This window comes from Apteryx mantelli, chromosome 21 (genome assembly GCF_036417845.1).
Source record: "Apteryx mantelli isolate bAptMan1 chromosome 21, bAptMan1.hap1, whole genome shotgun sequence".
NCBI lineage: Eukaryota > Metazoa > Chordata > Aves > Apterygiformes > Apterygidae > Apteryx > Apteryx mantelli.
Window position 1 is genome coordinate 6,839,245 of NC_089998.1, and position 24,547 is coordinate 6,863,791.

At 51.6% G+C, this 24,547-nt stretch overlaps 1 protein-coding gene across 2 annotated transcripts in view; it reads right to left on the bottom strand.

The window, feature by feature from the left end:
* PTPA (protein phosphatase 2 phosphatase activator) overlaps nucleotides 1–24,249 on the bottom strand; it is a 29,419-nt gene extending 5,170 nt beyond the window's left edge. Inside the window, exons 1-9 of one of the 2 annotated variants that reach the window (XM_067308925.1) lie at nucleotides 24,131–24,249; nucleotides 20,783–20,883; nucleotides 19,390–19,476; nucleotides 13,826–13,951; nucleotides 12,947–13,064; nucleotides 11,248–11,347; nucleotides 9,993–10,117; nucleotides 9,372–9,472; nucleotides 4,124–4,231 (exon numbers count right to left, since the gene is read on the bottom strand). In XM_067308925.1, coding sequence (XP_067165026.1) covers nucleotides 4,124–4,231; nucleotides 9,372–9,472; nucleotides 9,993–10,117; nucleotides 11,248–11,347; nucleotides 12,947–13,064; nucleotides 13,826–13,951; nucleotides 19,390–19,476; nucleotides 20,783–20,883; nucleotides 24,131–24,155 — 891 coding nt within the window. In that variant the 5' untranslated portion in view covers nucleotides 24,156–24,249. Of the gene's footprint in view, nucleotides 1–4,123; nucleotides 4,232–8,907; nucleotides 9,101–9,371; nucleotides 9,473–9,992; nucleotides 10,118–11,247; nucleotides 11,348–12,946; nucleotides 13,065–13,825; nucleotides 13,952–19,389; nucleotides 19,477–20,782; nucleotides 20,884–24,130 lie in introns of those variants that run through there. The other variant, XM_067308926.1, reaches the window with a different exon arrangement.
* Between the last annotated feature and the right edge of the window lie 298 nt (nucleotides 24,250–24,547).

Consider the following 24,547-nt stretch of genomic DNA (forward strand, 5'->3'; position numbering starts at 1 on the left):
CAGCCCTTCACCCCAATGCAGGGCACAGCCAGAGGCAGGCAGCTTGCCCGCGTGCTGGCGTCATGGGGAAGCAGTGGGATTTGCGCTCAGAAGCCCAGGCCTGTGATATTCCAGTTCAAGCCAGAGGTCAGGCAACTTCCAGCACAACTGAACTGCTTACAAGCACACTGGAGCCAAAACAAATTTGCGATGGTGAAAGTATAGCATGGCTGCACCCATTCCTGGGAAATAAGAGCTATGCAGAAAACCTCCAGGGCAGAGCACCAAAAAGAAGCAAGTCCTGCAACCATTAGGGCACATCACCTTCAAAGCTTCCCAATGCACAGGACAGAACAGCCACCGTCTCCCAGCACAACCACTGTTAGAGGAACCCTAAGAGGATGCAGTGTTGGAACATAGTGGCATGAAAGAAGGAAGGACAAGGAGAAATAAATCTGAGATACTGACAGCTAGATATGGCATCCCAATTAGCTCCAAGAAGCCCCATGGAAGACTGGACTGGTTTGGGCTCCTAATGAAACATCTTTACCACCACTGGGAAGAGCTGGTATCCATTCCAGCAAACACATTGATGGCCCAAGAAAAGACAAGCAGAGAAATTTCTCCTCCTATATCCAGCAAAATTACTGGATTATTAGATGTGCCAAGAAACAGGACCCCCCTCCCACTTGTAGGTGAAACTGACGCATCTGACACACTAAGTTGACGCGCTTGGAGGGAACAGGCTTATTCTTTCTTCTTGTCATCCCTATTGTGCTGAAAGCTTGCTCGGGACTCAACTGGGGAGCTAGATTCATGCATCAAGACCAGCCTTTAAAGATGGAACTGGGACTAGATTAGTTACAATGGAAAGTATTTCCCATCTGACTGCAGCAGAGAAGGAAAGGTCAGGAGACTCAAAAGCAGGCTCAGGGGAAAACATCAAGGCTGCTGCTTTAACCACACTCCATTCTGTCGACTTCTTCACTTGCCTTTGATGGCGAAAATAAGAAAAGCCCTTGCACATCCAAGGGAACTCTTCTTCACCCATTTTATTTATATTATAAATAGACACATTTGAGATTTCATAAACATACAAAGCAGAAGACACATTGTCTTCAATCTCCTGCCCATCCATAGACCTTGTAGCAAGCAACCTGGAGTGCCTGGATCCAGACAAGAGCTCCCAATCACATGGACTCACCTGGGCTTTGCGTTGACTGCTTAAAGTCATCCCATAGAGGGGACAGAGAAGAGACAAAGTGGCCAGACTGCTTTTTAAACAAACCAAGCCTGGAAACTGCCCCACTTCTACCAAGTGAGAGCTGATTGCAAGTAAACATTTGATTTATTCTGGCCAGCTTCTACTGACTGATCCTTCTACCCTGCTGGCTCCACTCAAGCCTGGTCACTGTTGGCACTGTCAGGCCCCCAAGCACTTCTCAATTACCCCCAGAAGTGTTAAGGAGCTGGATTATCACTGGCCGGAGCCTCCATCCTGGTGTCTGATTTCATCTGATCTAATTGCAACAAGTGATTAGAGGGTGGAGACACAGGCAGGGAGGAGGAAAAAAAAAAAAAATCTTGTTCTCACCCTAGCCAGTCAGACAAAAAGCAACACCACAGACACAAGTCTACCATCTCTTTGCTGCCACAAACACTGTCAACAGAAGCTGCCTGCCTTGAGCTGGACAAAGACCCAAGTCAGCAGTTGGGGGCTGTTAGCTCACTTACCTTCTGCTAATGTTGGCAGTGGCTAATAGGAGAAAAACTGAGAAGGCAAAGGCAACACAGCTGGGAACAGCGGGCAGAAATTCGCTTCAGGAGCCAGTAGCAAATAGACAAGATTTTCAAGAGCAACTGCGGATGCCTAGCCTGAGACACCCTAAAAGGATTCAGTTTTCAAAGGAAGAAGCCTCAGCAATTCCCAAACATCAGGTCCTTCCCAAAACATCATTCAAAAAGATCCTTTAGTTGCAAATGTGTTGGTCAAAACTGCACGACCAAGCACACCATAATGAAAAGCTCTGCCCAGCCATGCTGCCATCTCCATACTTCTCTCTTCTCCCAAGCTAGCAAGAAGCACAAGTCAGCTGTGGAGTGGGAGACTTTCCAGAACAAATACGAGGAATCAGTGCTGACTCCTCAGCAAGAGTCGCAGAGGCACTCTGCAGTGTCAGGAGAGCACTCTGCTGTGCAAGAGCCACACACTTAGGAAATGAGACTAATATTCCTCTAAGATCTGCACACATTCTTTGAGCAAAAAGCTAAATTTAAAGTCGCGCAGCAGTTTTGACTATACTCAATAGTTTCTACCCCTTAGCCTACATCAGTGTCCTTCCTAGCAGCTTTTGCCTTCTTCCCCAGACACAGCTACTTCCCTAGATATTTCTAGAAACCCACCAGTACTAGATCCAGAAGTTCCACGCAGAATGTCATCTGCTATCTAGAAGAGGTCAAGGCCTCCAGAGAAGACCATGTCACACAGTCAGTGCTGGAGCCTTGGGTGCACCTAGAAATGGCCAGAGCTTCTCCCAGGAGAAGAAACATATATTATAATCCTCTCTAGTGGATCCCAGGGCTGTGCCGTCCCCAGCAGGCCAGGTGGATCTGCCAGAACGTGGTGACCCCAAGGTGTGAGCAGACATGCACAGTGCACTGTGGGCGCATCACCTCCTGCAGAGTACATGGTGCACAAGGCGGGAGCACCTGAACAGCACAGGAAGGAACCGGTCCAAAGGAGACAGATGACCAAGGCAGGGACATCGAGGCAGCAGCAGGCCTTGCTCAGGCTCTAGGGGTTAGGGGACCTATATTCGACTTTAACAGTGCTCTCAGGGCTGCGGTCTTCCCTCCAGACCCCCCAGCTCCCATACCAGAGCGTCCAACCTGGGGTTTCCCAACAGGAAGCACCTCTGGCCCCAGCAACAAAGCTCCGGGCCAGGGCAAACCCGGAGGGGCAGCACAGAGGCACCCGGCTGAGGAGCCGCAGGGGTCGACCCCCAGCCCGGCTCCACTCCTCGGAGGCTGCTGGAGGAAAGCTGAGCTGGGGGCGGAAGGAGCCGGCGGGCCTGGGAGTGACACCTCGCAGATTAGAGAGGTATGTGGCCTGGAACCTAAACACAGGATGTGAAGTGCAGAGGAAGGGGTGGGGGAGGGAGCAGGCCACTTCGGCGCAGTTAACCCCTTTGTGCGCTGGACCGGAGCAGAGCTGCCCACCAAGCCTCTGCCTTCTGGCCCAGCAATAGGAGCATGGCTGACTTGACCGGAGACCACAGGGTACAGGATTAACTCTTTCAAGCCCTACGTGGGGGGACTGGCATGCCTCCAGGGCCAGCTGTGCTGTCCTTGCTCCTCCGGAGGCATCTAGCACAGCCAGCATCTCCCTGCAGAGCTAGTATGGCCCTGGCCTTCCCAGCAAGAGATGCCGCCTCTCAGCCAGCTCTCTCAGGAGGCCCACATGTGGCAGTTCCTGTCCTGCTTCCTCAAGTTCAGGGTTAGCTCTAGCAGGAAGGAGAGATAAGGGACAGCCAAAAGTGCCCAGTTCCCCAGGTCAGGGTTCACCAGGAAAGCCTTTTGGGGCAGTGCCAGCAGAGCTCTGGTGGATGGAGGCTGGCCAAGCTGTGGAAGATAGCCTTGGCCCTGGCTGCCAAGCATGCTGTGCAGACAGGACTCGCAGCAAGGTGAGGTCCATGGCAAGTGTTTGGGCTGCTCTGGGTTTCTCGAAACAAGCAACGAGATTTTAAACCAGTTTGCCTCCAGTTGGAGCAATGGCAGTGCAGGGACCAGAAAGACAAACATGTCAAGACATTAGTCCTAATTCAGACACTTGCAACTTTCACAATGGAAAGACAAGCGATGGCAAAGTCATGTCTGCAAGGAAGGGACAGTTCAAGGACCAGTTTTGGGGCAAACACAGGGCAGGCAGGAGACTCCTTCCAGCCAGCAGCACCTGCATGGGATGCAAGCCAAGGGCACCCGAGCCATGTTCAGCAAGGGCCAGCAACTGGCTGTGAAAGGGATCCTAGGCCAAGGAGCAGACATGCAGGCAGCAGAAGAGCTGATCTGCAGTGAAGTGGAAGGGAGGAGTCATGCAGTCAAGCAGGCAAGACTGACTCAGTCTCCGGCTGCCCACGGCGCTCACCTCTGCCTTGTACATGCGGATGAGGCCCTGGTTCACCTTTGACCAGGAAGGTACGGCGCTGATGTTCCAGAGCTGGTTGGAGTGCTCAGCGAAGGGGCCCGTCTTCATCTGAAAGAGATCCAGAGAGGGGCTGAGGGAGCACAGCCAGCCGGGAAGTTTGCGCACCGGCAGTGACTCACGATCACAGTCTCTCCAAGCAAACATTCCCACCAGGCGCCGTGACCCACGCAGCCACCACCTCACTGCACCGTCCCCTCCCTCCGTCCTTCCGCACTGCCTCCTGCAGCAGCCACATCACATTAAGTAGTGGCAATTCAGCTCCCCCCCTCCCGGACAATGTTAAGCCTTTTCTTGCCACACTTTTCTTCTAATCAGATCTCCCTTTACACACCTCCCTTTTAATGACTGCATTAAAAAACCCCACGTAAGTCCCATTCTCCCCCCAGTAGAGCTTGGCTCAGTGCTGCTCCTATTCTACCCAAAAACCTCCCAGTGCAGCGCTGCTGGGCTTTCCAAGAAAATGACTCATTCCCCATTCAGATCAACAACAAGCAGCAGCGACAGCCGCCGCTGCCTTCCCTGAATACAGAGGGCAGCGCAGGTTGGCAGCAGCTCCAGTGTCCGCAGCCCACTCCGCACCTGCCTCAAGCAGAGGAGGGCTGCGGGGGAGGCAGGGGCGGAGGGGACGGGGGTCACGCTCAAGTCCTGCTCTCCAAAGGGGCTCCAGAGCTCCAAGTTGCCAGCTTGCAGCAAACATTGCTTTCTTTTTTTTCTTTTTCTTTTTTTTCTCTTTTCTTTTCTTTTTTCCTAAACTCCAGCCTTTCTCCTCCCAGGGAGAAGGGCTTGGAGGAGGGAGAGCGGTGGGGGGGGGGGGGGGGAAGCTGCAATCATGGACAGTTGCATGTAGATTCCCTGGGTAGCTGCCTCTCCTCTCCTCCACGAACAAAAACAGACCCTCAGGGAGAAAAAGAAATATAACGCAGCCACTCCGACTGAGCAAATTTCCCATGACATCAGAAACCACAAGGCCGAAGCTTACGCTAAAAAGGAGCGTGGGGAGACAGGAATCTCTTGGACTCCCGGTCTCGACTCAGGCTGGGGTTTGAACAGCTAACCCCTTCCCTCCACCAGCGCACAGGCCTAGAGCGAGGGTGGGAAAAGAGCTTCAAAACCAGATCTCTGTCTGCTAGAAAGAAAGAAAAGCCGATGAATCCGCTTTGGGAAATTGCTGCTGCCCTTCTGCAAGGTCTGCGTGGCATCAGTCTGCAACAAAGAAAGCAGAAGAGGAGGAAAAGAGGGGGAAAACGCTGCTCAGAGGACAACGTGTTTCGAACCCGCTGACCTCGGGGTGCAGCATTGTGGGTAGCGGCTCGGTGGATCTGCCCGCTCCAAGCAGCTGCAAGGAGAGCGCAGCCCAGGCCCCGCTTCCCCTCCGCAGCTCCTGCGAGCTGGGGAATGACTGATGAGCCGCTAAGCCATTCCCGCTCCCCTCCGCGGGGTGTGTTTTCCTTGCAGACACAAGATGAAACGCACAGATACACAAAGCATAACATTATCCCACAGAGCCGGCGCGTTACGAAGCCCAAGGATGCGGCGGTGGCGGGCACCGGAGTTAAAGGGCGCGCGTGGCAGGGGAGCGGGAGTGGGGGGGACACAGGCGCCGACGGGGCACCGCGCCGTGGCCCCAGAGCGCGCGGCCAAGGCTCGAGCGCTGCGGAACTCGCCGCCAGGCGGTTTGTACAAAACATCTGCCCTGCGCGGGAGACCTGGCTGCGAGCGCCTCAGCGGCGAGCCTTCCTCCGGCATGCCCGTGCCTTCCCTCCTTCGCATGAGCGCGGCTCGGATCAGCCCCCGCCGCCGCCCTTTGCTTTTTTCGCCCCTCCTGAGCTGGGGCGGATGGGAGCGGATGGCGCTGGAGCGCTCGGAGGAGGCCGGCCGGCCCCGCGCTCGAGCCGCTGAGGGCTCGGGCTCCGCGAGCGCCTGGCCCGGCCGTGCCCGCGGCCTTCCTGAGCCGGGCGCCCAGCGCGAGAAGCCTTTGCTCTTGGGTCAAACTGGGCAGGGAGGCGAAGCGGGGCAAAGAGGGGAAAAATTAGCTCGTTCCAGCCACAAAGGGAGAAGAGGGAGAAAAGGAGCGAGCTGGAGAGAGAGAGAGAGACAGCGAGAGCGCTGCAGTCCCGCAGTGACCCCAGGGGAATGGAGTGAGTCAGAGCAGCCATATTGAGCAGGAAATTACTCACAGACGCTGCGTTCCTGCCTCTCCGTTCCCAAGAGAATCAGCCTTTTGTAAATGGTTCCTCTGTCAGTAACTGGGGGAGGGGGACGGCTGAGGCAGTGCTTTCCTGTCAGCTCCTTCCCTTCCAGCCGAAATCCGAGCCCTCCCTTCCCAAACCTCCAAATTTAGAAGCCAGATTGAAACTGAAATTCTTGCTGCCTGCCCTTGGCTCTTAAAGCAACACGGCCCCCGGCCGCCCCGCGCCTCCGCACGCAGCCCCGGCGGGCCGCGGCCCCTCCGGGCACGCTGCATCCTGCGGGGCCGGCGCGGGAGCACTCAGGCTCGGCGCGGGTGTGGGAAACGGCCCTGCAGGATCGAGGGGATTGTTCCAACGCTGGGGATCCCGACGGGAGGGTGTTGCTTCCAAGGGGCTTGGATTTCAGTTGGTTCAATGGCAGGCTGCGTTGGGTCCTCATTTTTCCCTTCAAAGACGGTGCTGCTCAGAGCGAGCGCCTGGCTGCTCTCGCTGCTCCACCACGCAGCTCCATGCGGAGCCAGTGAGACCACCCGGTCGTACCCCAGCACCTCTCTTTTACATTTACAGTATGCAAACGCGCACAACCTTCCCGTTACTGCCAGCATGGCAGCTCCGTTCACAGCTCCTATTGCATCAGGCGCTGCTGACGTGGTCCCAAACCATCTTCATCCTTATATCTACAACTATCGTAAGCACCCTGCTTTCTGCCCCCGAGCACGCTTGGGCAAAACACAGTGCCGGGAGGTGGGGGAAACAGCCCAAATGCCAGCCAGCTCAGTGAACTTCATCTTATTCTAAATAAATAAATAAATCAAACATTCAGGTCTAAAACCACCTTACAGATTTCCCAACAGCAGGCCAGCTTACGTAAGCTTTGCTGCCGCACCTCCGTGCGGTGCAGGGTGGTGCTCTAAGGGGAATGTTTTAGTGGGTTCAGACCGGACCTCGTCTCGCTGTTACTTTAAGAGTCTGAGGTTTAAACATACACGTGGCAAACACCACGACACTGTATATTCACATCCCCAAAACGTCACCCGGAGGCTGAGAAAAATATCTGCTCAAGAGAATATTCTCTTAATTAAAAGAAAATAACCCACCTTGCCTGCAGCTTGCTGAAACAAGAGCTGCTCTCGTGTCAGTAAGGTGTACTAGACCCAGTGCAGGAACTGTGGTGGTATTTGCTATCTGTTTAATTAACACCTTTAAAGGAGAGGAGCTTCCAACTGAAAAGCTCAGAAGAAAATTCTTAATTTATTAAAGTCTTTAATCCCATCTATCTTTTTTCCCTGATATTTTGTTTGTTTTGTTGTTGATTTTGGAGAGAAAGCAGGCATTAGAGGCTGTCTCAGCCCCCCCTAGTGGCAAGAGCAACCTTTCCTGGCATTTGAGAAAGAAAAATCAAATTTTGAAAGCAAAATCTCTTTTTTTTTTTTTAAAAAAAAAAAAAGGAGACATATTCCCATGAAAACAGGTTGGAAATATCCTGCACTGGATAATCCAGGTTGTTCCAATTCTGTAGCAGCTCACACTAGGAGGGACCAAGAGCAGGTTTTCCTACCACCAGGTGGCACTGAGCAGCTCAGCTAAAGAACTAGATTCCACTATCACTTATGAATACATGGGCGGAAAGAGAAGTGAAATCACATATTAAAAAAGCCTACCAAAAAGCGAAGTTTCTGCAGGCAAAAGCAAAGTGACTAGAAGCAGTGTGTTGCTGTGGATTTTAAACTTTACGTGTCATCTGTATTCTGCAGAATTTTCCACAAACGTCATGAGATTTATATTTTTCGAGTTAGTATGCTGTAGTATATTACACAGCCCCAAATTAAAATAAATCTTAGAGCATCTTTGCTCCTGCTTCCAGTGACGATGAAGCAAGAACAGATTTCCTGTCCTCATCTTTGTCTCTTCAGCCAGTGCCTCTTTACTATCCATGGCACAATTTAACTCTGCGTAAAGGGTTAAATCCTATGAGCTGCTAGGTACCAACAAACTGTACCAAATTCAGTAGGACTTGACTCAGCACCTCCTGGGGTTTGGGCCAAAGGCTCCTATGAAAGTTTTCTACATGGAAGGCTAAATATATATTCTTTAACCTCCCTTCTCATCTCATCACCAATTTAGGGAGGCGAGGAAGGGAAAAAGCAAACGGAACAAAGAGGAAGAACTGCACTCTATCCTTCAAAATTCATCACATCAACTCCTCCTTGCCAGAGACGAGAAATCCCTCACCAGAACAGAGCGTGTGGTTCTTGCTCTCCCTGCCCAGATCTTACAGCAATGGGGACAGTAAAAACAGTCAGGTCATTCACTGCAGCGGAGGGCAGGAAGCTGTAAACTCCCTCATTTAGAAACACTGCCTGTGGTTGGCAACACACCAAATATCACCAGTCCCTTGCCCAGGGACCCTAGAGTCCTTGAGCAAAAACATGGTCCTGATGGCGCTGCCAGCTGGGTTAACTTCAGCACCATCTCCTCTTAATAGTTTACAGAAATGTACATTTTTTGCAACTTTTATGGCAGAGTCTGGTCAGATCCGGAGGAGACCAAGTTGTGTGGAGGTTTGGGAGCCTGCCGTAAGGAAGGGAAAGCTCACGGACTCCTAGGCAGGGCCAAAAGGCTGGAGGGAAGGGAGGTTATCTTGGCAAGCACAGCCATTTTGCAGTTCCTGCTTTATCTTCCTAGCACACACGCAGGCACCAGTCTTCTCCATCTGAGTTCCCACTCACTGATCCAAATGATGATCCAAGGTTATTTGCTTGCTCTTGTTAGAGGTCCCTTCAATAGCAATCCACAGCCCATCTAGCTTAATTATACTTTTCTCTCAACACCCCTGTTCAACTCATTCAAGAACAGCACCTCAGACATGCAACAACAGCTCATCCACACACTTCCATGAGAGCAAACAAACAAGCAAAGGAGGAAGAGAAAGCCACAGCTAGCGCCAGGTGTCTAAAATCAAGAGAACTTCCCTGTGGGACAAACTTCCCAGTCCTCACCTCTGTAATGAAGAGGATGCACTCCAGGAACATGAAGTCCTTATGGTTTTCATTTACCACCTTCTCATCAACAAAGTGCCGAGGCTCCAGATTTGGATGGTCTAAAGAATAAAAGAAAATAGAAAGTAACCTGTATAGCACCCCCTCTTCTGAGACCAAATTCAGGCAGTCAGGTCTTGTCCTGCCCACCTTCCACAGGAGACGTGATCCTCCCAACAGAGGTTTTCAGAAGTTAGCACAGACCTGTTCCCTCCCAACTCATCTCCCAGCTCCCACTCCAATGCCTTTGCAAAGAGAGCAACAGGTAAACTCACCAGGGTGGAAAGCGTGTTTTCTAGCAGAAAAACACTATTCTCCTATTTTTAAAAAAAAAAACTAGCAGTCATTGCAATAAAGACAGATGTACTGTACAAGGTAAGCTTCCATCTTCCAACCTAAGCAACTAGCTTTATTTGGAAAGCAGAGAACAAAATTTCTGAGCCCCAAGCAAACTCTTCCACTGTATTATATATAAACTGGACACATTTATATTTAAAAATTAGTGGCAAGCCTCATCACCCCTGCAACCAAGACCAATAGGACAGAGGGCAGGCTGGGACACCAGAAAATTTTTATTATTACCTATTAGTTGGGAACTGCCCCATATGAAGGGTAGAAATTGGAAGTCGTCCAAGCCCCACACACCCTGGCTGCCAGCAGGTTCCATTCTGTAGGTCTTCTGAAGTTTCCGCATCACTTCTAGGTACCTGAAACAAAAGGGAGAAAGAAGAGTTAAGACAAGGCAGTCTTTTGGACTACGGACACCAGGTCCAGGCTTTTCCCTCCATGGAACAAGAGGGAGATCCAAACAGAGAGACGGTCTACTCTTAGAGGGCCCCAAGCCCATTTTTTTGACCCAACAGAAGAGCCCAATTCAGGTTAAAGTCATTTTTTGCACCAAATTCTCTAAGAAAGCAAGTGCCGGAGGCTTATATTATCCAGTGTCTTATGTTGGTGCAGATCCTTCCCCATTCCCACTGTTATCTGAGAATATTGATACCTCCAATAACTTCCAAAAGAGCTCAGAAAGCTTTCCACTGTATGGCAACTGCTACTTCCATTTTTCAGGTGGAAAATTAATGCAAGAAAGAAACACTGAGGGAAATCATTTCCATGCCACCAATCAATGCTACATCTGGGATTAGATCTCTGGACTCCAAATGCCCATTTCACTGGTTTCATCACGACCAACTCCACCTCCTGGGTTGGAAACACATCTAAAGGAGCAGTGGATGCCTGCCAGTTTCATAGATTTTTTTTTTTTTAATGCCTGAAGAGACATTAGATCATCTGGTCAGACATTCCTGTCTATCACAAACCACAGAACTTCACCCAGATACCTCTGCAGAGCTTGCTAACTTGTGTTCAACTAAAAACTTTCCAAAAAGACAACCAGCCTCGAACAGACAAGGTGCCACCAGACTCTTTAGATATAGTCATAATGGGTAACGATACGCTCCATTAAAAAGTACGTCTGCTTCCTAATTTTAAATTGTCTACATTTATATTCAAACACAGTTTTCTTACTCTGCCCTTCTTCCCTAGGCCAGCAAGCTCTTCAGCACTCGTGTTCTCTATTACTCATACACCTTTGCAGAAGGATCTTGATTTTCCCAGATCACATCCCAGGAAGAGGATCTTCTTAGAATTTCTTTCTTCCAAATGGGTGCTGACGGGGGGAAGAAAGGGCGCACAGCCTGCCCAGACTACAGGAAGAGACTGATGTGCAGAACAGGTGGTAACATCTCACACATCTCGGACAGCTGGAAGGGGACCCTGTCAGATCCGACCCCCAAACGACCCGAAGCTTCCAGCCCTTCTCTTCCCATTAGCTCACCTGTTAAACACTTTAAAGACAATGGCCATCTGGTCATCCACTCTGAGAACACCGATTTTGCAGAGGCAACAGAGAAAGGCCGCAAATGCAGCTTCGTGCCCTGAAGTTAAAAAAGATGAAGAGACATGACACAGGTGTTTCCGGTCCCTGGGACAAACTTTCTGTAGGCACTACAACGCCTCTTTAGAAATCACAACAGCCACATTCCCAGGGCTAAAGCCCCAGCCAGCTGTCCCTAAGGTGCGGCCTATTAATGACTTGAGCCAACAACATTTCATTCCCACACAACACCCAGCCAAAGTGCCTTCTAGATGTTTGTAAGATCACTATTAACTTGGAGAAAGAAAGAAGAAAGTTTTTGAGGAAAAGCAGCTCCAACATTGGGTGTGCTGGGAGCAAGGCAGGGCCTTTCCCAGGAGATCAGCATAGTAGGGGAAGTGGAGCACTGCAGAACCGTCTGCTCTGAGGATGCAAGAGAACCTCACACCTGCAAGTAAACAGATTTCCTCCTGCTTCAGAAAGACCTCTGTGTCAGAAGGATGCAGATGCCATGCCAGTGCTGGGAACAGTCCCTCCCAGAAGGTACTGGGATCAGTGACTGGGGCTCTGCAGCTCTGTCCTCCAGCCAACAGCAAGGAGAAAAAGGCAACCAGCAAAAACAGAGCAATGTCCTTCAGTGGAAGGGACCATAGAACAAGGGAGAGTACAAGATAAGCAGCTTCACTCTATAAAGAAATGTAGCTGCCAGTGTAGGAACAAACTGCACCTACAGTCTAGCCACTGGGATCTAGGACATGGGCCCCTGGCTCAGGACACATGGGAGGGGAGGAAAGACTGAATTTTATTCCCTGAGCTGACAAAATCCCAGCCACTAGGTCCCTTTCCAAAGACAACATCTCCCCCTGGTGCCAGCGAGCTGTAGCTCTCCTGGCAAGGCACTGCTCAGCCTCTGCACTTCATCCTTTTACCCATTTCCAAAGTCTTGTTTCCTTGCTCCCCCAGTGTCCCACTCTCATGCCTTTTGTCAGGGACACCCTTCTCAGCACACCTGCCCTCCAGACGAAGGAGCAGAGCGTGGAGTAACCATGTGGTTTCACACCAACGATTCTGGATTTATGTCTAACTGAAGCCAACGTGGTTACCCCAGCCTGCAATTCTGTATTTTCTTAGGTGCAAAATGTGTCTGCATTCAGATTTTAAAGTCTCTATTTAAGCAGTGATGCCACTCCTAGGAAACACCAGAACTCAAGCCGCTTCCCACTGAACACAAATTTGTTTCCCACTCTAGTTCAATTTCATGCAACTACATTTCATCCCTACCAACTGCCTATTGCAGATCAGCTGTGCAGTACTGCTGCATGTGGTAAAGCAGCTCCCAAAGTTCACCCCAGAATGGCTTGCAAAGCTTGATTCACACTTCTAAACCACTTTGAGGTGCTCGGATGAGACACAAGAAGGGTGTCATAGCTCTAGTACAGCCCAGTTCCTAACCCCAGCTCTCTCCAGGCCCCATTCAGTCAGAGCCCACACTGGACACAGGGTTAGGAGGCCCAAGAAGGAAGGCGGGCAACTTCTGGCCTCGGTACCAAGTCGGCACTAAAAGCAGTGGCTATAGTATATTTAAATAAACCCAGCACCAGGCTCCAAAGGGTGGCTCCCCTAGGGAGTCCGATCTTGGGCAGCCTGTGTGCCAGGGTACCTGTGCCGTAGTCAATGCGGGTGGAGTTCCCCACGGATTCCTTCAGGTACACTGCTACCTCTGGTGCAGCATCAGCTAAATGCTTGGGGATCACTGTTGCCACCAACTTTTCTGCTTCCTGAAAGACATAAAAGACTCCCTGAGTGAGCACAGATCTGCTGCAGTCCCCAAGAGCATGCTGTCCTCTGCTCACACAAAGCGTTGCACAGCAAGGCAGAGGGGGAGCTGCACTGGTGCACTCCTACAGCACCCAGGGCCAGCCCGGCAAAGGAATAGACTCTCCTATTGAAGAAGTCACCTCCACAGAGCGATTTGGGGAGAGCTTCGCAGGCTGCATGTGGCCTGGGTAAGCATCAGGCGGGGGAAAAAAAAAGAAAAAAAAAGACTTCAGCATCCAGGCACATCAGCCCAGTTACCCAGGGAGTCATCTCAAGGATGAAAGAGCAGCAGACCACCTGCAAGCACATTGCTGCCTGGACTCTGCCTCTGCCACCTCCAGAGCTCCGTGCAGGGCAAGTGCTCTGAGCTGAAGAAAGTCAGGCAGTTTCACCACCTTCCTGATCTTCTGTGTCACCTATCAGCTAGCAGACACGGTGAGTAGTTATAGAGCAAAGGAGTTCCTTGGAATGACATTCAGAGCGACTCAGCCAAGAGCATTTACATGGAGCCTCTGCTCTCATAAGAGGTAAAGACAGCACCGGATCAGGAATAAGTGATGCATATCAAGAGGTGGATCACTCCACTGCTTATTGGAGACTGCAACTCCTCTGTAGACTGCCTGGCTAGCACAGAGGGATGCAGCCATTCTGCTACCACTGCTGGACACACTGCTTTTCCGCAGGAGCTGTACTTAATAGTATGAATGAAAGACATGCTCACCTGGTCTAGTTTGGCATACCAGGTCCTGAAGGCTTTGTTCCCAAAGCGAGAAGGTTGATCCACTGGTGGAGTTTCATCGATCCATCTGTCGAGGGTGTTCAGAAGAGCCACCAGCTTTTCAATGGGCTGTGGAGACAAAGAAGATGAGGGATCACAGTGACACAAAACAGAGCAGTCCCTCAGGCTCTGATATCATTGGCCTGGACTGGAGTTGTTAAAGCCAACACCATTCTTCCCAAGGGTGAAAAGCAGGAATGGGACGTGTCAACTCACTCTGAAATGCAGGGGGGCCAGGCCAAATCTCCCCTCCCTCAGAAGATCAGCCCAATACAAAATGCAGCCTGAGGCAGGCTCTCCAGTAGCCCGCACAGCCTTTCATGAGCTACAACAGCACCACACTCTAAAACCTCCGGCAGAAGAGCTAAAGCAAGCTCCTAGGTGTAGGACATACAGGACAGAGAAGCAGGGGCAGAAGTGCTACCTGTTTGAGGGCTCTCCAACACAAAACTGAGGATCTGCATCTTTACAGTCCTATGTATCCCATGGGATACAGCACAGCATTTATAGTCTATCCTCCTCTGTGGCTGGTTATGTGGTCTTGCATGTATACTTCCCCTCTCAGGACCTCTAATCTTTGTCCTGAGGTGTCTTGAGTCCTTAGGAGCCAGGACTAACAGAGATGGTCTTAGTGTTTGTAAGGCACCTCACACAGCAGGGCCCAATCTCAATTCAACCTTTTTAGCATGATTCCTGTGGCTTCAAATTTGTACCAGCTAGACTGCTAAGGGGGCTCCAACCCAGTGTCACAGCACAAGTGCACAAGGCACCTAGTCAATACATGTAGACAACATACAACCCATCCCTAGGAAGAGACAGCCTGGTTTTCCCACCAGTGGTCTCATCAGAGCACAGATGAGAAGTACGTGGACCTTGGGAAATGCCCCAGTAAGAGCATGAAGCTGATGGGAAGACAAGGGAAACAGCAAGACAACAAAGCTATCCTTCCCGCACCCAGTGCCAGAAGGAGAAAGTGAGGAACCTGTGTAGGATGTAGGAGAGGCAGAGACTGGAGGAGGCACTGCCATGACCATGAGGGAAAAGAAGAGAGGTGCAGAGGGCAATAGGCCACACAGGACAGCATCTCAAGCTGTACTGTCACTACCAGGATTGGCCCACGCATGTGGCCTCCTCCATGCCTTGTCCATACAGCTGGGGAACAGCTATAGCACCACATGCTGAGAGGCAGCACCATGGCAAGATCAGCATCCAAACCAGGGGCAGCACTCAAAGCAGCTCCTAACAGTTTTAGGAAGCTCTGTCGACAACCAGTGGAGCCAGCCAGAGGATCTGGGACTCTCCTCGCCTGACTTGAAGGAGCTGGAGAGCCACCAGCTGCTGCAGCAGCTGGCCAGGCCCTGGGCAAGGTAGGCTCCACTGTCTCAAGAGGGGATTCCTCCACAAAGGGGACAAAAAGGACAGCAGAAACGGAGGCTGGTTTGACTTTGCTGGAGGCATCAACCATGTGAAGCCGGCTGGTCTCCTGGGCTGTGGTTCAATTCTTCATGCTGCCTGCCGGGAGGACGAGGAAACAGCCGAGCCCAGCAAGTTTCTAGCCCTTGAAGCACCACTTAAAGGGGGCGGGGGAGGAGAGACAGGCAAGGCAGAGCCGTGCTGCCGCTGAACCGGCCTCGAATTGCTCCCCATCACCTCTGCTCCCGGGGTGGGGGGGAAGGGTTTCATAGCAGGCTCAGCCTCCTGCACAGACAGCAGCTCCTTGGAAGCTGAGGACATGGTGAGGGTAAAATAGAGAGTGGGAGCAGGGAGCAGCCAGAGGAGGGATCCACCCATCCCAGAGGGACCTCGGCAACCCGACTGCGGAGCAGGCTAGAGGCTGGGGCTCGAGCACGCCAGGAACACGGAAGACCCCAAGTGCAGGTGTGCCGACAGAGACAGCAGGCCAGAAGCACTGGGTGCCCTTGTGAGGGTGCAAGCTGGAATCAGTAACCAGCTGGCGCCCAGGATTTGGGCAGAGTGAGGCAGCGCAACCCCCTCTGTTTCAGCTGCCCCAAACGCTGCACAAACCCAGCATCTCCCCACTGCAGTGGGTCACGTTTGGAGTCAGCTCCACCCCTGCCTGGCTATTGCGCTCCCCTCCAATTAAGCGACAGCATCCCCAGCACTGGGTTGTATTAAATAATTAAATTGCGCTGGTGATTTATCCCCCAGCAGCAGCAGCAGCTCATTACGAGCAGCTCCCATATTTCAAACCCCTCTCACCGAGCGCTCAGCACCGCCTGGATAAATGGCTGGCAAGAGCTGCCTCCTTCCCCCTCCCCAGATCTGCCCGCAGGCCTTGGGGAGCGCGAGGGAGAGTCGAACCTCCCCTTCCCTGCTCGCTCGCTTTAAAGGGATTAAAAAGCCCAGCCCCGCTGAACATGGGAGAGCAGGACCCAGCTGCTGGCTCAGCCATGCCAATAAATAATTAAAGAGATGCAGCTCGTTTCGGGCTCAAGGCCCTTTGAAAAGGGGGTTATTAAAAGAAGCAGCTTCCCATTGTCCAGCAGAGGAAACTTGTGCAGCCAGGGCTGACCCCAGCCAGCGAGCAGGAGGGGAAGAGCAGAGCTTACGGGAAGACGAGCAGCAGCACCCCTGCAGCCCTGCCTTCCTGGCTGGGTTTTTAAGCTCTATTTTTGCTTTACCTTTCCAGTGATCAAAGCAAGGGCAGCCCCCCCCGCTCTCCTTGCTCTTCTGTTGTGCTGATTTTGCATCCCCTTGACCCCGAGCCTGCCACCAGTCCCAAAGGCAAACCACAAAGTCTCCTGCAGAGCAGAGACCTGTCAGCATCTCTTAAGAGCAGGGGCCAGGCAGACAGAGGTGCTGAGGTGGCATCACCAGCAAGCACTGGTGATGGGACCAAGCCTGCCCCATTGGGCTCCTCAGCCTGTGCCAGAGTGGGGAGCTGCTGAAATCGGGCGCTTGCTGCTTCCCTCCTGGAACCAGAGCAAGCCACAAGGACAACCAGTTTCCCCCAGTGCCTCTGGGAAGCAGGCTGTTTAAAGGAAAGGTCTGTTCCTTGCACGGCTAACGTAACCTCCTCGTTGCTGCACTGCTCCTCGGATCAAAGTCAGCGCTTAGAAGACGCGGCCCAGGCTGCAGCCCCGCAGTCGCTGCACAGATCGCCGTGTGACAGCGCTCCCTCCAGCACGGGAAGGCAGGCCACAGCCCATCAGTCACGCAACTTTGGGCCAGACGTAGGGGCTACGCTGGAGCCCTGAACAACAACTCTGCTGTCGCCACTTGTCAGATGCCTCCAGGCAGACTCCAGCCAGCTCCGCGCAATATGGCTCCCTGATAAGCCAACCAGAGCCGAGCAGCCAGCTCAGCCCCCAACAACTCGTCCATTTTCACTAAGAGCAGAGCAAGCTCAGCGATTCTCAGAAGGGGCTCAGCCCCACAGAATCCAGCCCTCACTTGACTGGGCACTTTGGTATTGACACACACCGCTCTGGAAACCATTAGGCCAGCTCTCTCAGAGCAGAGCAGACCATACTTTCTTTCTTCTTTGGCAAAGCAACACCAATAAGTCACAAAGAGGATGCGCATTCAGCAGAAAGGATTCCAGGAGGTCATTTGCTGAGGGAAGGCGTCTCCAGCATTTGATCAGGGAGGAAGATGGGACGGCATAAAAGCACATCAGCAGCAGGTACAGCAAAAGAGAAGAAAGCAGAGCAGAGATGCAAGCAGAGGCCACAAGGGGCTGAGCCTTTAAAAGCAAAGATAAGCAGTTTGATCTACAAACGAACCCTTGTGAACAGGCAACCTCATCAACAAGGCGACCCAGGGGACGCTCCACCTGTGCCTCAAGTCACAGGTTTCTGCTCTCCACAGTGCGAGGGGAATGAGACACGTTCGCTGCCACTCCCCAACTGGTCAGGATCAAGTCTGATCATCACCTGTACCGGGACCGCAGATGGAACATATTTGTTCCAAGAGGAATCTGCTGCATGGACGCAGCCCTAATGCAGCTTCTCCGTGATGGCCCACAGCTCAAAGGAGTTGGAGGAAGAGGGGTTTTTTTTTCATTGTTTTGCTCCTTTTTCATGCCTTGTTTCCCTAGAACCCATCTCTGAATGCCTGTGAACGAGTGAGATAATGATAAAAACAAAACTCAAAGGTGAAATACAAACAGTTGAAAGAAGAGTGGCATTTGAAGGAAGCACCTCAGACCAGCAAATTCTAGGGGACTGAAGGAACAAAAGGTAGACAGAAAGCCTATTAGAAAGGGATTCATTATACCTGATCCCCCCTGTGAAATATAAGCAACTTTCTCATTCACACACTTGCTCCTTGAAGGGAAGGTTGGACTTAACATGCCTGTTTCAAACATAAATGACTAGGTTAAAGATCACTAGGCTGCCCTTCCACACCAGAATGAAGCTGTAAACAGGCAGGGCCCAGTCTGCTTCCCATTCTGTCCAAGTCGTCTTTGAACAGACCATTCCCAGCTTTCTTGCACAACAGCGATAAGTTTGAAGAGCAAAGAGACACCCAAGAATCTCCTTGTTGCAATGCAGAACAAGGCAGAACAATTCAGCGTGCAACACAGAAGCAAAGCTGGCAGCCAGCATGTCCACTGCAGATCACTGCAACGCTCAGGATGACCTCAAGAAGTAAACAGAGCTGAGGCCAGGCAATAACGCCAGTGAGGAAGGCTGCTCTTCCCCTCTGACTTCCCTCTGTATCCCAGCTCTTTCTCCAAACGATCCTGCCATGCTGACGGGACTCTGCCTCCTTTGACTAAGACCTGGTAAGGTAAATAGGCATTAAAACCAGCCATGGCACCAGACAGGGCCAGGTGGCAGTCACACCAATGCAAGGGAAAAAAAGACCATTTCTGCTAAACGCCTTGGAACAAGCAATCCTTCTCCACAGGCTAAACTTACTGCCCTGACACTCCACCTTCGCACTCCTCAGACCTCTGTAACTCTGAGCACACTTGGCAAGGCAGGCCCAGCCAAGGACTTGCCTCGAGCTTGCACCCACTGATGCTGTCAAGTCAGACCTCAGCGCAGCTCAACTAAAGCATGGGCCTAGGAGATCAGCACCGTTAGCGCAGTCTAAGCAATGAGGAAGCCCAGGTACAGGGAGATAGGTGACTTGTCCAAGGTCACACAGAAAGGCAGTGGGAGAAGCTGGAATACTACAGAGGTCTCAGTCTTTTGGCTGCAGCTGGTAGGTCACATCTTCAAAAGGCATCACTGGTCAAAGCCAAACTGTAAGAGCAGGGTCAAAACACATTCTTTCTGCATCTTCCTCCTCACTCTCAGCTTCTGTCCACTTACAACTTGCTTGATTTTCCATCCAGCAGGCAAGCACAGAGCCTCTGCATCCTGCAGGAAGCATTGCAGGCTGATGCTTGCATCTCCAAGTGCAGCCCAAATGCATTTATTCTCCCTGGCTCCCAGATAAGCTGCCAATTCATTCCTCACCTAGAAAACATTCACTGTAGAGTCCAGAAAAAGCAGTAAAAAAGGAGAAACAAGAGGATCCAACCCTTCTCCTACCTCTGAGACTTTGTATTCGCAGGTCAGCTTCTTGCCCCTGACACCTTCATTCAGGGTGAGGATGAAGCCCATGTAATCTGCGTATGCCTGCAAACACACCCAAGAGAGCAGGGCGTTAGTGACCACACCGAGTTTGTTTGGACAAACAGTACAGCATGGGAGCACTCCCATACAGAGGGAACCCTTCCCAACACACAGCACTGATTCCCTGAGGAAACCCAGGATCCAGGGCTTGCTGTGAAGTTACTATTTTTTGCAGACCTCCAAGGAGATAGTGGTTGCACTAAGAACTCTGCATCAGTGAAGAAGCTACAGAGAGAAGAATCTTAAGAAAGCTCACACTTCCCCTGATATCCTCCCCCAGCTGCCTCCCTCTTATCAGGTCAAATTCAAACTCCCAGGCTCTGCAGAGTCTCAGTCCTGTCTGGACATCCTGCTCTGCACTGCTTCTCCCAGACCTGTGCCATTATCTCCCGCTTCTTCCTTCAACTCTTCTCCCATGTGCATACACAACAGAGAAGTGGGAGACAGCCCAAGTTCCTCTCTGCTCTCCCCTTTAAATTTGCTGCTTTTGAAGCATCATATCCAGAGTAGCTCAGCAACTTAAGTCTTCAAATCCCCCTGACTAGCATGCTGTCACCTGTCCCTCCTTAGGACTCTCTTGCACAGAAACCCTGATCAGGAGAGAGTCCTTAAGCCCAGGAGATTTCACAAAGGAAGCTGCAGCCATGAGTTTTTGAGACCTTGCTATAATTTAAGCTTCTTTTAAGTCATCATAGATCAGTCATTATGCAAGAATTTGTTCCTAAAAGGTGAGGCCAACAGGAGGAACAAGTTCAGGTCATCATCTCAATACCTCAAAGGCAGAAGGCAGAGAACCTGCCTGTTCTGCCAGTTCCACATACACAGTAAATAAATATTATCCAGGAAATTGAAGGTCTCAGCTCTAAAGCCCTTTCCAGTACAATAAGGTGGGGAAGGCCCCAGGAACCAACCCAGCCTGCTGCTACTAGAGGGCCACGTAGCTGGACCATGTTCAAGCTGAGTTCAGACAACGCTGTGTAAATCCAGTTTTGACATGATGTACAGGCCAGGCAGGATAAAATAGTTATCAGTTTCTAGACTAGCCTGTTGGAATAGAACAGGGATAATTTTCTGGTCACCCTCAAGCCTTTGGGCTCTCCCTGGCTCCCTCCTTTATCAGATTCTGCACCTCATTGTCAAGTTATTTTCCTACAAACAGCCAGGGACTCTTCTCCTTTAAAACATAAATCAAATACTTTCCCATTACTTGCCCAAATCCCTTTTACCCAGTGGCTGTTCCCAGACCAGACCTGGCTGCCACTGGAATGCAATAAGCGCTTACCAATTCGCCCTGAGCCCAGACCCATACCTGAGAGCGCTTCCACTTGGCCATGTCGGAAACCATGTTTATCTCCTTTTTGGGGATCATGAAGCTCTGCTGGAGGGGAGGAGCCACCTCCTCAGAGGTGCCTGGGACATACAAAAGAGAGAGGTTAAAAAAGAAGAAATCCTCTAATGTGAGTCCGTCCTTAGAAATCAACATGCATTTCTCAGGCGAGAGAGTGAACAAACCTGTCCCAGCTTGCACTGTTAACCCACCAAGTCCCACTCACCCAGCAATAATCTCTCAGTCCCTGGATAACATATCCCAAGGACACCGCAAGGCTTCAGAAAGTTGCACTATGCTTTGTTTTCACTGCTAAAGATGCATTTCCCATTAAAACAGAGAGGTTGTTGCAGGAGCGAACAAAGTCAAGGTCCAGCTAGATAATTTATTTCTATCCAGTGAAGACAAGCCTCAGGTCAGGGAGAAGCACTGAACTCTCCTAACAAACTACCTGCACTTTGGTTTGGGGGTTTTAAGCCAGAACTGCAGTCCCCTAAAAAGCACAACTCTTGCAAAGACAAAGCTGGAACAATTCAATAGATGGCGCTCAGCCCAGCGCAGTCCAGAGCCGTGGTCCCCAGTCCAGGTAGCGCGGGGGCTCCCAGGATACTGGGACACAGCATCTTCCAAGTGAAAGCAATGAAGGTCATTTAATTTTAAAGCTCTCCAAGAGCCCAGGATGTAATATTTAATGTGAATGCACGTTGTTAATGCATTAGATCAGCTCTTCCCCCGGGCACCCAAACCAAGGACTCAACCCTGCCTGAAGGGTCACTCCTTCCCCAAGCTCTGCGCAGCGAAGGAGAGCGCTGGCTCTGCTCTCAGCCGGCAGTCCTGCACCAGCACACTGCAGAGCCAGAAATGCTCCACAAGGTTAAAGGCAATTTGCATCACGTTTTTATAAGCAAAACTTTAATAGCAAGGGGCAGTGCAGCAGGCCATAGTTAAGGAAACTGGCTGTTAATGTGAATTTATGAATTCTATCAGAGTCACCCAGTTCATCATTTTAATTCTAGAAAGTCTGAAGCCGTTTTTTCGGCATCAGCCACCCTGGAAACATTTTAGTGACCGCTCTCCACACTACAGCAAGTTCAGGCACTGGCTCTGTAACACACGCCGGCAAATCTGAACTCCTTAAAATATTATAAGTTGCATTTACATAGAAAATGCTACCCAGAAACGTCAGCGGCTCTTTCCCTTTTGTCCAGCAGAGCAGTGCTGTCTAACAAGCAGATCACTGAGAACTCTGCTACAGACTCGTCACATAAACTTAGAAAGTCATTTAACTTCCTGCCTCTCAAGCTCCACATCTACAAAACTGATGTAGCCTCATCACCTGCCCAGGATGTCAAGGCACTTGGTTCATTCTTGTTCATAAGTTAAAGCCCCAGATACAAAGATGAGAGGAACAATGTGCGAGGAATTTAAATGAAAGACGTGTGTGCCTCTTTTCTGAAAATGCAACAAACTCCTTGCCATAACTAGCATCATAATCACGGAGCTGTTTTTTTAAAATAGTTTATAACATGAACACAATAAAAAACTCCAGAGCAGTGGTATACAAAACGGCTAACACTGACTTGTCCATTAATACAGATTATATGTAAAAACCAGAGGCATGGCCAATGCAGTGACCTGGATCACAGGGATCCAGCTGTTAGTCCAAGCTCTGTCTCATTAAAGAACTTTTTACATCTCTTTGCATTTGTTTCTTAACCATCACTTCTTATGCACACTTTGCGCACTTCCTCTTGGGAAAGAGACCAGAGAGATTTTTAAGAAAAAACCAATGAGGTCTGCAGGGGTTATAATATTATACAGTTAATACATAAGTAAAAGTCTAAGAACAATGACATGATGGAGACAGGAGCAGAAAAGGTTATTTTTGTGATGAGACGCAACTTTAACAAAGGAGGCACTTCCAGTCTTATCTGCATGGGGGGAAAAAAAACCCAAAACACCAAATTCAGCTGACAGACGGACTTCCTACAAGAGCAAACACTGTCCATTTCAGCACCGACAAGGAAGAGTTGCTGGATTTTTGCTCTACGTCTGCTCCTTATATCAGACCATTACCAGATCTGAATGTACAATACCGCCACTGAGAACCCTTCAGTAGCCAGGTGCAAGGTAGAATAAATCAGTGGGGAGGAACACAATAACGAAAACTGCTACTTTTCAATTACTTGCGGACATTTGCTCGAAGATCTGTGCACACCTTTTCACTTATATGGCACATCTCTGAAGCACTCCTAGGAGATACGTAAATCTATCCCTAGTTCATCAACAGGAAACTGAGGCACAGAAGATGGACTACATCTGCCAGAGAGCCCAGATTCAACTGCTGCAGTAGCCTACATCCCAAACACCTTGCCCCAGGGGATGCGTGAGGCAGACCCCCCCCCCCATCACACTGCAGACCTTGCCTCCTCCTCCCCTTCTGTTCCCTGCTTGGGGGCGCAGACCCCACAGAGGGCACCAGCCCGACCCTCCCTCTCTTAGGGGAGATAATATATTAACAGCAGCACCACCACAAGGCCTGTGTCGTGCCGGCAGTTTATTGCTGAGGAAGCACCAGCCCAGAGCAAGGGGGGGGGGGGGCCGCAAAAGTAGAACTTTGGGGAGTTGCTAGGGCTCCCCATGCTATAAGGTGCCTCAGCCCATGGGGCAGGAAGCCCCTGCGAGCTGTGGAGCCTTCTCCTCGCCTCAGCAGCAAGCAACCCCTTCCTGCCCCATCACCACCATGGTTTGTGTTGCGTTATGGGGCCCACACACCCCCTGACCCCAAGCTTCCCCCCATACACTATGGAGCCCACACACACCCTGATCCCAAGCCCCCCCCATACACTATGGGGCCCACACACACACCCTGACCCCAAGCTTCCCCCCATACACTATGGGGCCCCCACACACCCTGACCCCAAGCCCCCCCCATACTCTATGAAGCCCACACACACCCTGACCCCAAGCCCCCCCCATACACTATGGGGCCCACACACACACCCTGACCCCAAGCCCCCCCCATACCCTATGGGGCCCACACACACACCCTGACCCCAAGCCCCCCCCCATACCCTATGGGGCCCACACACACACCCTGACCCCAAGCCCCCCCCATACCCTATGGGGCCCTGACCTCCCCTGACTCCAAGCCCCTCCATATCTTATGGGGCCCGGCCCTCCCCCCGACTCCCATAGGCTATAGGGCTCGGGCACCCCAACCTTGCAGACATCCCCCAAAGGCCCCCAGCACGGCCCTCATCCCAGAGGGCCCCACAGCCGCCCCCCGCCTCGGCTGCGGGGGAGGAGGGGGCACCGGCTGCCCCTCACCTGCCTGCCGCTCGCTCTCTGCCATCTTCCTAGAGCCAGGCCACCCGCCGCTGTCACCTCTCACCTCTCACCTCCTGACACGCCGAGGCCGCCGGCGGCCATCTTTGAGCAGGGCAAGCCGCCCGGCACCACGGCTCCCGGAGCTGTCAGTGGGCAGCCTGGCCCCTCCGAGCCACCGTCGTTGCCCACGCCGCCATGCTTGTGCGGGGCACAGCCTCCTGTGCCCACACAGGGCCGCCGGCGGCCATGTTTGTGCGGGGCGCTACAGTGCCCGGCACCATGAGGAGGGGGTGTGCGCGGACGGGAGAAGAGGAGCGCCTCAGAGGGCAGGACGACCCCTCCCCCCGGTCCCCCGCCCTGCCCACAGGAGCCGGAGGCTGACGGAGGAACTTCACCCCCGCTCCCAGCCCCTACACC